Raw genomic sequence first — 15,975 nt, 5'->3', positions numbered from 1 at the left:
TATAAACATATTTACATATATATATATCATGTGAATGCGATAAATGACAATATAATGTGTGCGTTCGTGCAGTCTGTCAAACGTCAATATTATTCGTTTTTGTTCTCTTATTGACACTTGGCTGGTACGTATACCTAATACCTATAACATATTATATTATAAATCAATCTACGGTCTTCAACGCCGTATACCCACACATAATCGACAAACGCACTTCGACTAAGCTGTAAGCACACAGAATATAATATACCTAATATGCGAAGTTATATACGTATAATACATATAATATATATATATTATAATCTGTCATACACAATTGTGCCGCGCACACGAATATCGCATTTCTATATACCTGTAGAAATTAGTACCAATCGTAGGCACCTATTACATTGCGCAAACGTGGTTCGATAACGGATGTATATAATATTATATAGTAATAAATAATAATCATGCATCACGATTCACTATTCACGGTTCCAGAGTGAAGATAAAAATAATATTAAAATATCACATAATTATGTTATTTGATGTCTCACTTTTTTTTTTTAAATATACAGACTATGTCCCGGATTTAAGATAGGGCATTACGCTCTATCACAGTAATTTTATATATTAAAATATTATCTAAAAGTCTACATTTTAACTAACTAAATGTGTAATTTGAACAGGATCATTGATTATGGATATTATATATAATATTATATAGTTATACCCAATTCATTAATGCGCGCAATTAAATGATTGAATAACTATTTTATAATTAATACTTGGTATATATTTTAACTTTTAAGCATACAGGTTTCTCCCAAAATATGGAGAAGACGTGTTCAAGGTGTGTTTGCATGGTGGGGTGAGCCGTCGGTACGAGGTCCATTTCCATCACCCTAGATCCATCCCTGACGTTACAGCATTATTAAACAGGGGGTGGGTGTTTGTGGGTTCAATACCCTCTGAAAATGTATATTAAATATCGTCTTATTTAAATGCACGGCTATTAATTTGTTATAATTTATATCGATTATTGGTCATGAATTTATGATTTTTAACTCACCACTTCCCCCGTCCAGTCGAATTTATTTTTCTGTTCCTATATACGTGACTGATAAATATAATTCAAATAATAGGTAGGTATAGGTACATTATTTAAATAATATGAACGCACTCGGCCGTAAAGATAATAGGAGCTGTCTGCTGGTATAACATAATACAGACATCAGATTTATTATTGTTATACAGCTATATGTAAGTATATTATGCATAAATATTATGAATTATAATTTATGTACAGAAAATACGTTGTCAAGTCAACATAATTGATTTAAGCCGAACTCGACCGGAAGGTGGTAGTCAGGTATAATCAAACTGAAGAACAAAATTAAATTTGTTATTTCGTTGAAGGTATATATATATAGATATATATTATACGACGTGTCGCCGTGTCTGTATAATATAACCGGATTCTGATCAATACAACATTTTCGGCGGCTGCTGTAGGGGTAAAAGGATTTGGGGCAAAAAGAGACGGGCAATTGGCGAGGCTTTTCAGCAGCAATCTGATTTGCATTTACTAATTGTGATCCTTCAATCCCTGTTATAGATCAATAGCCCCACGACCCACCCCGTTCCCTATAAAGTTTTTAAATGACATACCTAGGTAATTGTTTATACATCCACGACTCCCCATTAATTTTTGATTATCAACATTAGAGTATAAGACGACCGTAGGTACCAGGTATATTGATACATACTATAAAAAGCATGAAAACGATCGTTGAAATTGTTTTATACAATTTAAAATCTAACGAGGTCGTCAATCATGATGTCAAACCCAAACACATCATGATGCTTTTTCTCCTGCCGATAATAATTAAACGATATATGAGTATATTTAACATTATCTTCCTACATAATGGCTACACAACTTACAACTATAATACTTATGGCAATATGGCATATTCATTTAAATTTAATACATTGAAATGTAAAACATACCTAATTGATCATTGTTATCCTTGGACCTTGATATATATTATATTGTAAGCCAGGACATTTCAAATAAATATGTGGTAGGTACATATAAATCGTGTAATGTATATAAATGTATAGTAATATAAATATATATATATATATTTCAGATGCTGCAGTGATATTGCAACCGTCGAGAGCGAATATTGTGGTCTGTAAATATTATGTATGATATAAAAACAAAAAAAAAATGAAAATAAAAACCAAATATATTTTATATATATTTTGCTATTATTTAATTTTTTTTATTAGACATAAGTTCTAATTTTCTAATTTCAGATTTAGGTCAATAGTCAATAATTTAACCAACCAGTATCCCGTAGGTTACTGGCTTACTGATTAAGTATACCTACTCGAGTCTCGCAATTATATAGTTATATCATGAAATTAATAAATAATAGGTAGGAAAATTAATGAAATAAAGAACAATTGTATACAAGTATGATAAAATATATAAAATTCAATGTATGCAATAGGTTTTTGTTGAATTCTGGTTCAGGTTTATTAAAAAGTTGGTGAAATAAAAATTTGATTAGTCAAATATAGTTTTTCTATTCAAACGTTCACGTTGTATTCATATACTATTATACATGAAATACATGTTGTCTTAAACGCTCCTCGATAAGGAAAAACCACCGCAGGTTTGTACGGGGCTATGTAGGTACGTACCTACGCATCTCAAGTACGCAAGCAGACATCTCACATACGCGCAGGTCCTGTAGAATTGTCTCCTTCTCGGTGACATTTTTCCAAGCTAATATCCCACCCTTTTCCACCACCGTGGAAAATTCACAATTATCCTTCCGTAACTCTAAACAGTGACTAGTCCTTTGCATATCATCCTGGTGGTCCGCATCATCTTATTTTGAACGCAGTGGCAGCGAAAATTTCGCTTTTTCGGTTAAAAAGTTGACCGGACGTACCGCGACTCAAAGAAAAATAACGATAATAATAATATCATTGCCGGTCGCACATTTTCGGGCTGGCCGAACCGGCGACACTGCGACAGCCGGCTTCCGCGACCCATAAGTTTCTGGCCCGCCAAGGGGTGGACGATCGGTGCAGGGCGGCGACCACTCCGCTCGTCCGCCAACCATCCCTTGCCACAGCTGTGCCGCCGGAGAGGAGTGAGAGTTTCAAAAATCGAATTGTTTACGAGTATCGCTGCCGCCGCCGCTCACCAGTCACCGCTGTCAGTCGCCACCGCCGCCGCAGCCATCCAGAGCCAGTTACCGTGCAACAGCAGCGCCGCTCTTTGGGTTCGCAGCCACCGTAAAGTTTACTTGAAAAGTGCCAATAATCATAACGGAATAATTAATATTGCTATCGTCATTCGTCACACGCACTCACACACCGCGTACGGATTCTGTGGCCTATGTGCGCCGTGTTTGGACCGTTGAAATGAAGCTGAAAACCATATCGGAAACCGTAAACAAGGACGAACTGTTCAAAAAGGTAAATCAAAAGAAAAAATCTCATCGGCATTCTCGCTTATGTATATGTCCAAATTGCGCCGTCGCGCGCAGCTACCCCTATCACGATGTAACGCACCCTCTCGCTCTGTAACAGGTAGGTAATCTGCTTATTATGCTTCTAAACTCTGGTAGACCTCCTGGTTCCATCTTGACCCAACCATAATCATTTTAATATATTATTATTATATTAAGTATAAATTACGGTAGACTGCCAGCCATGATCAATGAAAGATTTTTTTTACACTATTTTGAAAATAAATTTAAAATTTGTTAGACCCCCCTGCTATTATCGTCCGTGTTACACTAGCTGTTAGTACCTAACGCTATAAACATTTAGTGTTGCACTAATTTATTATTAAAAGAGCAAATGGTAGCATACTTATTTTATGTATTAGGATGAATGAGTAAAACGATAGTGTTACACCGCAGTAACAGAAATAACATTGCTTGAAAATTGCTTGTCCCATATGATGTTATTACAAATTTATAATAACTGTGACAATCTCTTACTAAAGTGTTTTTGTTTTTTATTCCAATGTATGATTTTGATATATAGGTGTGGAACCTTTCTGCAGATCATTGTATGGATGTTGTATTAATGATGTTCTCACACGCAGAAGGTACAACACTACTTGGCACACACAAGCTTGAACAATTTATTGTGACTACTGAACTTTGTCGTTTTACTTCGATGATGTTTAATCGTCCACCGCTATACCGTCCTGCTCTAGACTGCACAGTCGCAAATGATTTTGTTTCTACAGAATTTGAACGCTATATTGATTTGGTTGAAGATAATGTAAGTATAGTTTTATAAACTGTTGTGTATTTAGTATTTATTTTATGGTTTATTTGACATCCTGTAAAAATTTGTTTTAGTATGTTGACAAATAAAATATCTAAAAAATAATTGTACCTACTATTTGTTTTAACTTCTAGATTTATATTTTTAACCCAGTAGACTTGATATCTTAAATGGTTTTAAATGACGCAGTGTGATCATAGACATTGGGTTGATATTTAAAAGGAAAATTATATAAATCATTTAATCTGAGATAGTAAATTTTGTTTATATATTTTCCAACTAAAACTGTTAATAATTGTTGAAATAGGCTTATGAATTGTCAAGTGCTCCTAATAGCGAGGTACTTGTAATCATTGCAAACAACGAATGCCGCAAATTTATTTTTGCTTCTCCACGTTTACGCCCGTATATCATGTCCAAGGAATGCATCTCTGTCATCGAAAGATGCTTGGGCAAAGGCACTTTCTCTGCTGGTCAAGAATCTGATATGGATAAATAGCAATTAATATCTTTTGCATCACTACAAGTAAGCACTCTAATCACACACACATTATTTATTCTTGTTGAATTGTACATTAATGATATTTTTTATTTTCATTACAGTTCTCAGTGCTGCTAAACGTCTCCTCGTGACATATGATAGTCTTCATGGAAAATCAGTCTAAAAGTACCTATCTTGATGCTTGTCTGTGCTATCTTTATAATAATAATACTACTAATAATAATAATAATTATATTAATAATTTAAATAATAATAATAATTATAAAAATAATAGTAATTTTAGTATTAAAACAATATTTAATGTTTTCCATAAGCATCGCTTATAGTATTGGGTCCTTTTTAGTAGAAGTAGAGTCACAAGTTACCTGTTTTCCAAGACTTATTGTTTTGTGTTTTATATTTTATAATATTTATTTTTATTTACATTGATTTAATTTAATATCTATATTATATTATATACATATTTTTTTTTAAATTAAGTTAAATCCAAGGCAAAAAAAATACAGCAAATACATGAGTTGATGTTAGATTTCTAAACACATTATTTTATTTAAGTATTGATTTAAAAGGCTGTATTCACCGTATTAGATCTCATTTTGTTATAATTTTTTTTTTTAACTATTTATATTACTGCAATTGGAAAACAATACCTAAATGCTTAGCAATTGTGAAGATTTATCAATAATCTAGCATTTTTATATACACGAGTGAGACTGCGTAGTGATATAATTAGATTTATTTTTATTGTTTCTAATTATTTTTATTATTATTATTTTTTTTTTGTTTGGCTAATGATTTTATACATTTAAGACCCACTGTAGTTTTTTTTTTAGTAATCATTGAACTTTTTTTTTGTGTTGATATTTTTCAATGTTTGTTTAACTTCAATAAATTTAAACTATTGTATACTTAAATTTGTGGTACACTCTATGATTGAACTGTATTACTAGTCATATTACTTTTTCTTTGCCAAAATTTTTGTGTTCATAGTTTTTGCCTAACATTTTAATATAACTATTGAGTACCTATCAACCTTTAATATATTAATCTATTCAGACCCAGATATGTCTGAAAAGTTACTAAGTAAAATTGAACTGATTTGTTAACATATGACTGAAAATACTTTTCTGAATCAAGTGTCATAACTATCATTGTACAGAAAACTGGAGTCTGGAAGTATCGACAATTTCCATTTGCAAGTTTGCAACGTACAGTTTATTTTTCTGGGTGGCTACAAATCTAGTATACAAAATTAATTCAGTTACAAAATCGGTTACAAAATTAATTCAGCAACCCAGTCTCTGATAATTGATACTTTAAACTAAAATATGATTAAAAAACTGGAGGGCTAAAGTCCCCAAGCCTTCCTAACTATGGCTGTGGTTGTAAGGTTAGGTTGACTGTAACACTGTAGGCTGCTTTACCATACTGCTTCTTAGCCAATTTTTTAATCTTTATGTCAGTTAAAAGCTGAGTTTAAATGTTGCTTAACACCTTAATTACAGGGGGTAACTGGCAATTCTGCTTATTACAGTATATTTATATAATACAATTGAAGTGTAAAATAAGAAAAAAAAATATTATCTTATAATGAATTCTTCAAAAATATAATTACATGTCAAAACTAAGAAGGTACTTATTTACAAACATAAATACAATTCTAAGTGTTTATTTGAAGTGCAGATTGCATTTTAGTGCCTAGAAGACGAATTAAACCAAACCATTAATTTTAATACAGTGCTAGATAAATATTATTGTCAAAGTGAAAAATACAATTTAAATGGTATACTTACTATGCTCAAAATAATTGATACACAATGAAAGAATTGTTGTAAAAATAATATCTATGTACAATTATATTAATCTAATTATTTATTAAACCCCTATTATCGTCTTATATGCATTGCTAATTTTTTTTTTTATTAGCTTTTTTTTTAAATCAAGCTCAACTAATGACCCCACCTTATTCTTTAACAAATTCATCAGCTGGTTCTTTACTAACATAATTTATAATAATTACAACAACATTTCTAATTATATTACTTCTTATCATTAAGTTATTGTAAATATTTATCACATTCTTCTGGGCTTTGGCCTATATCTTATAAAATTAAAATTAAATAACATCTCCCCGAAATTAACACATTTGAAATTTGCTACCTACTCAAAAAACATTTTTTATGCAAAACTAGTTTTTGATAAAATCAATTTTAGTTTTTAGTGTAACTTTAAAAAAATCATTGTAAACACATTTTAAATTTTCACAGAAAATTTATTTTAGTATACTTTAAATACTGCACAATTTTTTTTAAATTATTGTCGATTATAAAACGTTTGCTTTATCAAAAATTAGAAAATTTAATATAACGTTTCTCAGGAGTTTTTTTTCTCTAAAGTTAAAATTTTGACATAATTCGTTAAAATCACGAAAATATGCAAATTATAAATTCATAAGACATTTTCTGCTTAGGCACCTACATCTAAGATTTGAAAATTTAATGCAAGATTCCTGTTTGCTTATTCTTAATATCCTTCACAAAAAAAAGTCTACCGGAAAGTCAAATTATTTTTTAATGAGTGTTTGAAGTTAAATTTTTTTTACATTGAATATTTTACCGATTCCTCATTAAGCGATTAGGTATCTTATTTTGTTGTGATTTCAAAATAACTGTTGACACTTGAGATTTTGAAATGCTTATTTTATCGTTGTCCACACATGATACAATTTTCAAACTATTTTAACTCTCTTTGTGCTATTTATAGACATTTTCAATTGTATTTTTGTCTATAAATTTTGATTAAATTGATTCCGTTGTGCTTGAGGGCGTTGTTGGGTATATATAGTTGTCAAATATTCTTCGATACTCATCGAGTTATTCTTTTCGTTTAAAATCTTTTAACTAATTTTATTCTTACGGATTGATATTGGTAATATCTGCAGATTGTGTTTTCTTTTCGGGTTCTTTTAGATTCATGTAAATTATTAAGTATCCATTAGGTCCTATGCTAAACTCGATCGCCGTTAATTTAGTTTTTAATTTTTCGGATAAGGTTCCATATTATAGTAAAGGTAGGACGTTCAATATTATTGACCAGCTTATAGTTTTTAGAAACTGTTGAAATCTTTCAACAATTAACTGAGTTATTGGTTACCTACCTTTTAATATGACATAATATGATATGTCGTAGTCATTGCATTATTTCCATAGTAAATAGGTACCTCTATAGTAAGTAACTATGTACACATGAACAATTACTATAACGTCTAACGACTAATTGTATTGCCGCAATAAAATGTATAACTAATTTAATAAATAGGACAAATAGGTAGGTACCTATTTAACTATAATTACGTTTGTGACTTGAGTAGATGTAGAAATGTATGATGTATCAAATTATCATTTTTATAATTCAATATCCTATATGTCTTTTTTTCAAATTAATTATCCTGCTGCAACATAGGCAATTGGGTACTATTAGCTATTTTAAGGAGTTACGTTAGGGTTGGTACTGTGGTCGGAAACTCGTGTTTGTGTGGCAAGGTTTTTGTCACTAAGAACCCGGATGGTCACCCATCTGGGAAATAATGTCAGTGGACGGTTGCGTGAGTGCTTGCAGCAACCGCACCATGTCAAGAGGTCGGAGAGCGTTAAATATTTTTCGAGCAGTATTGTTTCAGGGAATTTTTTTCTACAATTTACTAAACGATAAATTTGTAGTAAAAATATTTGGCTGTTTTCAAATGTGGACATTACAGGCACACGCAATTTACTAATATGAAGTTCGTAACACCGATTTTGATTCAAATAACGTTCTGAAACACGGTATGTCATGGTAATATGGTCATAGAACAATATATTTTATGATATGGAATAACTTGGACATATTTTTCGTGGTGTCGACTGACTGTCGTGTGCATGACGTCTTGCATCTTGCCAGTCGTGTTGTGTTACTTGTAGTATACTATGCTCGTCTATGCTTGTTGTTTTTATATGTTGCTATTTGCTTATGACAAGGCAAGTCGATTTTTTTGGACAATTTTTTTAGATAAATTTTGGCCACGATATTTAATACAAAATGGACGTCCTACTAGTTATTTGTTTTTAATTTCTGTACAGCTGTCAGCTGTAGTACTTATGTCAATTTTTAGAACTAATGATTAAAATGATCTCTAATGACTGGTAAGTAATTACAATTTTCAATGTTTTAATTCTCGTAAGTTCGTAAGAATATTCAGGTTATATTTCGGCAATGGTAGTTACTAATTTTCGCGTCAGCCAAATATAATGTTTTTTTCATTCGTCACTGGTTATCAAATATTGATAACAGATAATACAAATTAATTTCTGCTAAATATTAGGTTCAATCTTAGATCATATATACATTGTACATAGTCTAAGGATTCAATTTTACATCAAATTAAAAATGCAGTTCCCTATCTATAGGTATTTAATAACTTTCTTCTAATAATTTTATCATATTCAAATTATTTTATTAATTCTACTTTTTATTTTTTTATTGATTGAAAAAAAAAATATATTTGTACCTCTTATAGGGGCCGTTACCCTTGTCCAATTTTTTATCTTTTTATTACTTTTATCATTTTCAAAAATTTTAATTTTAAAAATAATTTTTACATTTCTAGTCTATTTATATATGTAGTCGATAGCACACAGGAATATCTTTAAAAAAAAACTACATTTTTTAATTTTTAATTTTCGTAGGCTCTAGGTCACTCATTTTTAATTTTTGTAATACAGTCATATACCTACGTTTCTTTTATATTAATCAATATTAAATAATTACTTTTTAATTTATGGTATAATTAATTTATAATCTTAAAAAATAATTTTAATATAAAAAATCAATACAGCAAAAAAACTGAATTTATAATTTAAGTTATGGGCCCCATCAAAAAACTAGACCCGGGCCCCAAAATTCCTAAATTGGGCTCTGGGTTTTGTTTGAAAAAGTTTTTTTTGCCAAACGGCAATAACTAAAAAAATAAAGAAGTTAGAACCCCCCTCTTAAAATGGTTATTTTTAATAACCTAAGGTATAGCCGTATAGGTACTATGAAATCCGCCGGACATTGGTCCGGAATATACATTGTATATCAAGATTCCACTATTTCACAGTCAATTTCCGATATATATGTTACTCTGCTAAATCCACCCTACTTAAATATAATTCATTTTTATTACGGTTTCATTTTGATGAGCCAACTGTGAACTAATTAAAATATTACGCAATAAGTGCGTATTAGGTATCACCATTGATATTTGATTTTATAAATAATAATATTATAATTAATAATAATTAATAATTTAATAATTATATTATATAAAATCAATGGTATCACCAATACCAGATAAACAATTTGATCATAATTAATAAACATGGCAATAAATATTCGAACTTTTTTAAAAGATTTGTAATTTTATAAGCAAAAGACATCCCTTATGTTTTTGGATTCGGTACCACTTTTTTTTCTAACCGATTTTAGCAAGGCCTTTTTTCGTAACAGTTTATTAGAATATAGAAACGCAAATCAACAATATTAATAATAATAAAAAAAAAATGATTCCTAACTAAATGTAGTATGGTACTATATATTTTTACGTTGCACTGTACCTATAAACATATAATATATGATAACTGTTTCCTCAATTTCCTTGTAGAGGAAAAATATCTATAATATAGTAGCATGTTACTCTGGTTTGTGCCTTGATACGTATATAATATTATACATTTTACCTTGTGCTTGCTGCTCCGTATACAAACTACTTGAATACTAAATTGTTTTATTGTGGCTATACAAATAAGTTATAAATTATTATCTTTAATTTTTAAATTAATTAATAATGTTATATAATTAAAACGTTAAATCAAAAATAATTAAATAATTAAATCATTAAACACAAACTTTTTACTTTATAAGTACAGATGAACATCGTAGATTATCTGTTGGTTTGATGCATGTTTTTTTAAATTTGTACTATTATACATAATGATATCATATGATGATAATTTATGACCAATATATGAAATCCAGATTTCTGGACATCCAATCGAAAAAATAACGTAGTCCATTGATATTTATTAACATGGTTCATCTGAACAATGCATTTATTTTTGTATGAAACAAATAACGTCCTACGTCTGAAAACGAATTACAATTGTAAACGATGATTTATAATACTCATTAAGCTAAATAAAAATATTAAAAATTTAAATGAAGTAAAATTTGGCGGCGGCGGGTGATACCACGCGGAAGTACTCACACGTGTCGTTTATTCCATTTACGGATCGAGCGATATTTCTACTCCACGACATTGATAAAAAAACGTTTATTTTGTAGAGATATAAACCGCTCTTTAGTTATGACCATTTTCCACCGTCGAAGTATCGAGTGTCGACTTGACTTGACTGCTAGGGTATTGGCTATAGACGTCTGGTACCTGGTGTTTGAGTGTTTCACGTCTGAACTCTGAAGTGTAAAATATAATCACATTTCGATAATTTATGTCTTGCAGACCCGCTTAGTATTACGACAATGGCCTTTTGGTATTTCGACAAGGACGAGCTTCACCGGACTGCCTCGGCTCAGGATGGCATACCACATGAGAGGGAGTCCCGGTACCGTCAAGAAGGGGCAAGGTTCATCATAGACGCTGGTACGAAGATGGACTTGGGCTACAACACGATGGCCACCGGTGTCGTTTACTTTCATCGCTTTTACATGTATCACTCGTTCAAAACGTTTCCTAGATATGTGAGTAATGTTACAGTAAATCCACCAACCTTGTAATATCGATATTTCAGTTGTCGAAATAGATTAGAATTTTCTTAGAAAATAGATTTTTGTTTACATTTATTGCTTGTTGAATGGTGATTGTTAATAGTACTTGTTTCGACACCATTATCACCATATTCACCATATTGTAATATTTCTATTTTAATCAGTACATGTTCACAAGAAAAAGATTTGTAGTAAGGCCTACATATGCTGCAGCACTAGTAGTAAATTGTGGCCGTTGTACTTCTTCGCATTGTGCTGTTATTTACTCTATTACGTTGCAATATGTCTGTAAACAGTATAATGTTCAGATTAGTTGATTAAAACTACAAAAACCAACACACCAAACTACCTACAAGTGTTTCATGTTTTTATGTAACTTTTGGATACACCCATATGTCATGTGTTGCATTGGTATCCAAACCGTTTTGTTTGTTTCTAAAATTGTTCTAATTACCTACATGATAATTTTTTAAGGTTATCACTGTTGCGTTTCAATAACAATGTTGATGTTAACCTAACATAATATATATATGACAGTTAATGAATAAAACCAAACATACATTTGTTTGTACTAATAATTATTTACAAAATCTTGAGATAATATTATTAATTTGAAGGAAATATAGGTAGTGCTGTGTGTTTCAATCAATTACTTTTTAATACATTTTGATTTTTCATAATTTAAAACTTGAATTTCTTCTCATCTATAATAATAATTTTATGGTTTGGGTTTACATTATGTGACATTTAATGTATGTGCCGGTTTTTTATTTCAGCTTACAGCATGCTGTTGTCTTTTTCTTGCGGGTAAAGTAGAAGAAACACCTAAGAAATGTAAAGATATAATAAAGTTGGCTAAAGCAATATTACCCGAAGAAAAATATGAAACCCTTGGTTTAGACCCCAAGGTTAGATTGTTATTTATTTAAATAAATGTTGTCCTACTTTATTGGATGTCCATAAATTATTAAAATATTTTAGGAAGAAGTAATGGTGCTCGAACGTATATTGTTGCAAACAATTAAATTTGATCTACAAGTTGATCATCCATATCAGTTTTTATTAAAGTATGCTAAATGCTTAAAAGGTAAATAACAGTTATTATTATTTTCTAAATTTATAGTGTTTAAAGGATTTATATCATTTTTATGTTATATTTAACAGGTGATAAGGCTAAACTAACTAAAATGGTTCAAATGGCTTGGACATTTGTAAATGATAGGTAAAAACTATCTGTTTGACCTTAGGGATGGACTGGACATGGCCTACATTTTTAAATTTAAAAACATTTTCTATTTTGATGGTTAAACAATTTAATTGTATTTATAATTGAAACTCTACATACAATATTTCCACTAAGCAGTACAATTGGACATGACAGTCTATTCCTAATCTCCATAAGTTTAAATTAAAAATTGTTTCTAAAGTATACATTATTATTACAGCTTATGTACAACGCTTTGTCTTCAGTGGGAACCAGAGATTATAGCAGTTTCATTAATATATTTAGCATGTAAACTAAGTAAATTTGAACTCAATGATTGGCAGGGTCGTACCCCAAATCATTTACGTTGGTGGGATATGTTTGTTCAAGGAATGAATATGGATTTGCTTGAAGGTTAGTTGCATTATATCACTAAAAAAAAAAAGCAGTTATGCCAGAACTTGAACTAGATTATATTTAATTAAATTGTAGATTTGAATGTAATGGTTTTTAAAAGGTGTAATGCATTTAAGCCATAAAATCGAAAAATGAATACTGATCATCAGGTCCTAGACTTTTTTTTGACTTCACTAGTTTTTTTTTAATTGGAAAAAATGTCCGCAAAACTGTATGCACTGTACATTTGTATAATAATAATTCATAATACTTGTACTATATATATAAATGGTCATTTGTGCAGTTAGTTTCAATTTTTTTTTTTATGGCCATTGGTTTCATATGGACTTTAAAGTTCATTTAATATTTTTATCCAGTTTCATTTGAATAAAGTCTGAATGCCCTTATAATAGTTGTCCACAACTATTTTAAATTGTTTGTTAATAACCCAACTTTTAAAAAGAATATGTTGAAAATAAATTACTCACCCTTATTTTTAAACCTGAAATAGCACCTGGAGCATTGTGGTTTATCCTGCTTTGTCATTTTGAATTTTTTTATTGTTTATAAATTATTATAATTAAACATAAATGATTAAGTATTATAGAAATGCATAATAATTAAATTATATGTGCTAGATAAGAAACTATTGCTTATATTAAAAAAGACTGCCTATAGTTCATTAAATTGGAATAAATAATATCATATTTAAATTTGATAGTTAATTTTTTAAAACAATAATAAAAAATATTACCTAGTATAACAATTTAGAACCTTGTTATTCCTGGCCAGTTTAAGATGCAAGCCTATGGTGGTATTAATGACTCCTTTCAAAGGAGCTGCATTTTTTATAGAATCATCAATATGGTGGCAGAAAAATTGAATCATTCCTAAGTGTGAAAATGTATTAGTTCTGTATTGTCATTAGTTGGCAGTGAGAAAAATGTTGGTAGTAAACAATTAATTAATTTTTTGTTTTTTTTTAGATATTTGTCATCAAGTTCTGGATCTTTATTCAACTCCAGACAAAAATGCACCACCATCACCTCCATGCCAAGAAAAATTTATAGTTCCCAAGAAAGTTATACCCCCACAGTCCATTTATCAGAAGTTATTGTTGCAAAAAATGGCTGCTAAATACAGTGAGTTTTTTAGTTCATGTGCTTTTTATTGTTTTGTGACTAAAAAAAGCTTTTATCAGCATATTTTAGAGCTATAGTTTTTAAGTGTTATTCGTATCATTGTTTTTATTGTAGTGCTTACACCTGAACAAGCGATGCAAGCAGCTATAACGAAAAATGTGAAATTGATAACTACGCCAAATACCTCTCCAGCCAAGCAATTATTACCCATGCCACCAGGAATTAAACCTTCAGTTTCTAATGTTCTACCAAAACCACCAAATGCTCAAAAACCATATTTGCCTCCACCTCCAATACCACCAAAATTGTTATTGCAACAGACACCCTTAAAACGTCCACCTCCACTTCCATCAACAAGACCACCACTGCCTACAATGCCACCACCACCACCTCCCCCATCACTTCCACCCCCTCCACCAGCACCAAGTCAAATGTTAATCCCACCGGGTGTTACTCAATTGCCACCACCACCTATGCAACCACCACCGCCAATACCACCTGCAGGTTTCCCCATGTACCCTTATCCTCCACTTCAAAATCCAGCTCAATCATTTGCAAACTCTATGTTTTCCCAGCCACCGAATCTGATATCTTCAGTGCCTGGGCAATATCGCTCACATGAAAATATGGGGGCTTCTATTCAGTTTATGGGCGAATCTGGTCCACCGAGACCGCCTTATAGTGAAAATTACAATCAAAGAGAAAGCATGACTCAACAATCAACGCAGTCATTCAGTGATTTTGAAATGCAAGATGCATATGAAGAAAGACAAAAATACAATGAAAGTCGTGCATTCAGTCGAGATGGTGCTTTTGTTGGTGGTAGCTATGGAAATGGATCTCAACATTTTGTAGATGGTGGTCCTCATTTTAGCAGTGAAAGTGGTCAACATTATGTCGATGGTGGAAGTCAACATTATTCATCAGACCCAGCTTATCTACAGTTCAGGGGAAATCCGCCTAATAAACGTGGTTTTAATACCAGAACTAATCGACCACCACCTCCACCACAATACCAAAACAGACAAGTTCGGCATCATCCATATCAAAGACGATAGTGTTGCTCTTTTATATATGTATATGTACAGTTAAAGGTAATTTAGCACTTAACATAGACAAATATTTTTAAGATTTCAGATGTATTCTGTAACACATGTGCTCTGATTATTGGGTTTTAGGTATATTATACCTAATAATATACCCTTCAACTTTTCTCTCACTATTATAGGATACTTCTGTTTTAGTTAATGACTGAAATGTAAGTGACTTAATTCTACAATTATGAAATTTGTAAATAGGTTAAATTTACATAAATTTTTAATACAGTTACAGCTGGTGTTTTTAAATTATTTATATTCTTATTTAATTTTATATACAAGTGTTAAAGGGTTTCTTACGGGCACAATTGAAGACATTTCTTTAATTGTGCTTATGGGTGAAATCTTCCTGTATCAATGTAATTACCAGTCTGAAAGTACCTTACAAGTTAGGTATTTGCGTTTATTGACCAATGCTGTAAATTATTGTACATAAGAAATAACTGTGTTGATGGTGGCAGAGTATGAATGTGCTGTAATAAATCAATATTGAATTCAGTTGAAAATATATTGCATTGATATTGTTTG

The 15,975-nt window shown here is 30.6% G+C and overlaps 2 protein-coding genes across 3 annotated transcripts; both read left to right on the top strand.

The window, feature by feature from the left end:
* Window positions 1-3,426: 3,426 nt before the first annotated feature.
* On the top strand, window positions 3,427-5,180 carry LOC111035957. Of its 2 annotated transcripts, none has more exons than XM_022317801.1 (4): window positions 3,427-3,480; window positions 4,057-4,299; window positions 4,613-4,831; window positions 4,909-5,180. In XM_022317801.1, the coding sequence occupies exons 1-3, from the start codon at window positions 3,427-3,429 to the stop codon at window positions 4,802-4,804; spliced, it is 489 nt and encodes a 162-aa protein (XP_022173493.1). In that variant the 3' UTR covers window positions 4,805-4,831; window positions 4,909-5,180. The 2 variants fall into 2 exon arrangements, with proteins under 2 accessions (XP_022173493.1, XP_022173494.1); XM_022317802.1 differs by lacking the exon at window positions 3,427-3,480 and adding an exon at window positions 3,487-3,594.
* A 3,536-nt stretch (window positions 5,181-8,716) lies between these two features.
* On the top strand, window positions 8,717-15,953 carry LOC111035964 (cyclin-K). The gene is made up of 8 exons (XM_022317807.1): window positions 8,717-8,988; window positions 11,343-11,581; window positions 12,385-12,516; window positions 12,590-12,695; window positions 12,773-12,830; window positions 13,054-13,226; window positions 14,195-14,350; window positions 14,465-15,953. The coding sequence occupies exons 1-8, from the start codon at window positions 8,982-8,984 to the stop codon at window positions 15,406-15,408; spliced, it is 1,815 nt and encodes a 604-aa protein (XP_022173499.1). The 5' UTR covers window positions 8,717-8,981; the 3' UTR covers window positions 15,409-15,953.
* The last annotated feature ends 22 nt before the right edge of the window (window positions 15,954-15,975 follow it).

Source organism: Myzus persicae, unplaced genomic scaffold, assembly GCF_001856785.1.
Source record: "Myzus persicae strain clone G006 unplaced genomic scaffold, MPER_G0061.0, whole genome shotgun sequence".
Lineage (NCBI taxonomy): Eukaryota > Metazoa > Arthropoda > Insecta > Hemiptera > Aphididae > Myzus > Myzus persicae.
Note: the sequence above shows the minus strand (reverse complement) of the source record. Positions and strands in the feature narration are given on the sequence as shown.

What these genes read in the sequence shown, in the direction of transcription:
- LOC111035957 (XM_022317801.1), top strand. Translation starts at nt 3,427, where the DNA reads ATGAAGCTGAAAACCATATCGGAAACCGTAAACAAGGACGAACTGTTC. An exon ending in AGGACGAACTGTTCAAAAAG is followed by an intron (nt 3,481 to 4,056) that starts GTAAATCAAAAG and finishes TTTGATATATAG; the next exon opens with GTGTGGAACCTTTCTGCAGA. An exon ending in TTGATTTGGTTGAAGATAAT is followed by an intron (nt 4,300 to 4,612) that starts GTAAGTATAGTT and finishes TTGTTGAAATAG; the next exon opens with GCTTATGAATTGTCAAGTGC.
- LOC111035964 (XM_022317807.1), top strand. An exon ending in GTATGCTAAATGCTTAAAAG is followed by an intron (nt 12,696 to 12,772) that starts GTAAATAACAGT and finishes TATATTTAACAG; the next exon opens with GTGATAAGGCTAAACTAACT. An exon ending in AAAAATGGCTGCTAAATACA is followed by an intron (nt 14,351 to 14,464) that starts GTGAGTTTTTTA and finishes TTTTTATTGTAG; the next exon opens with TGCTTACACCTGAACAAGCG.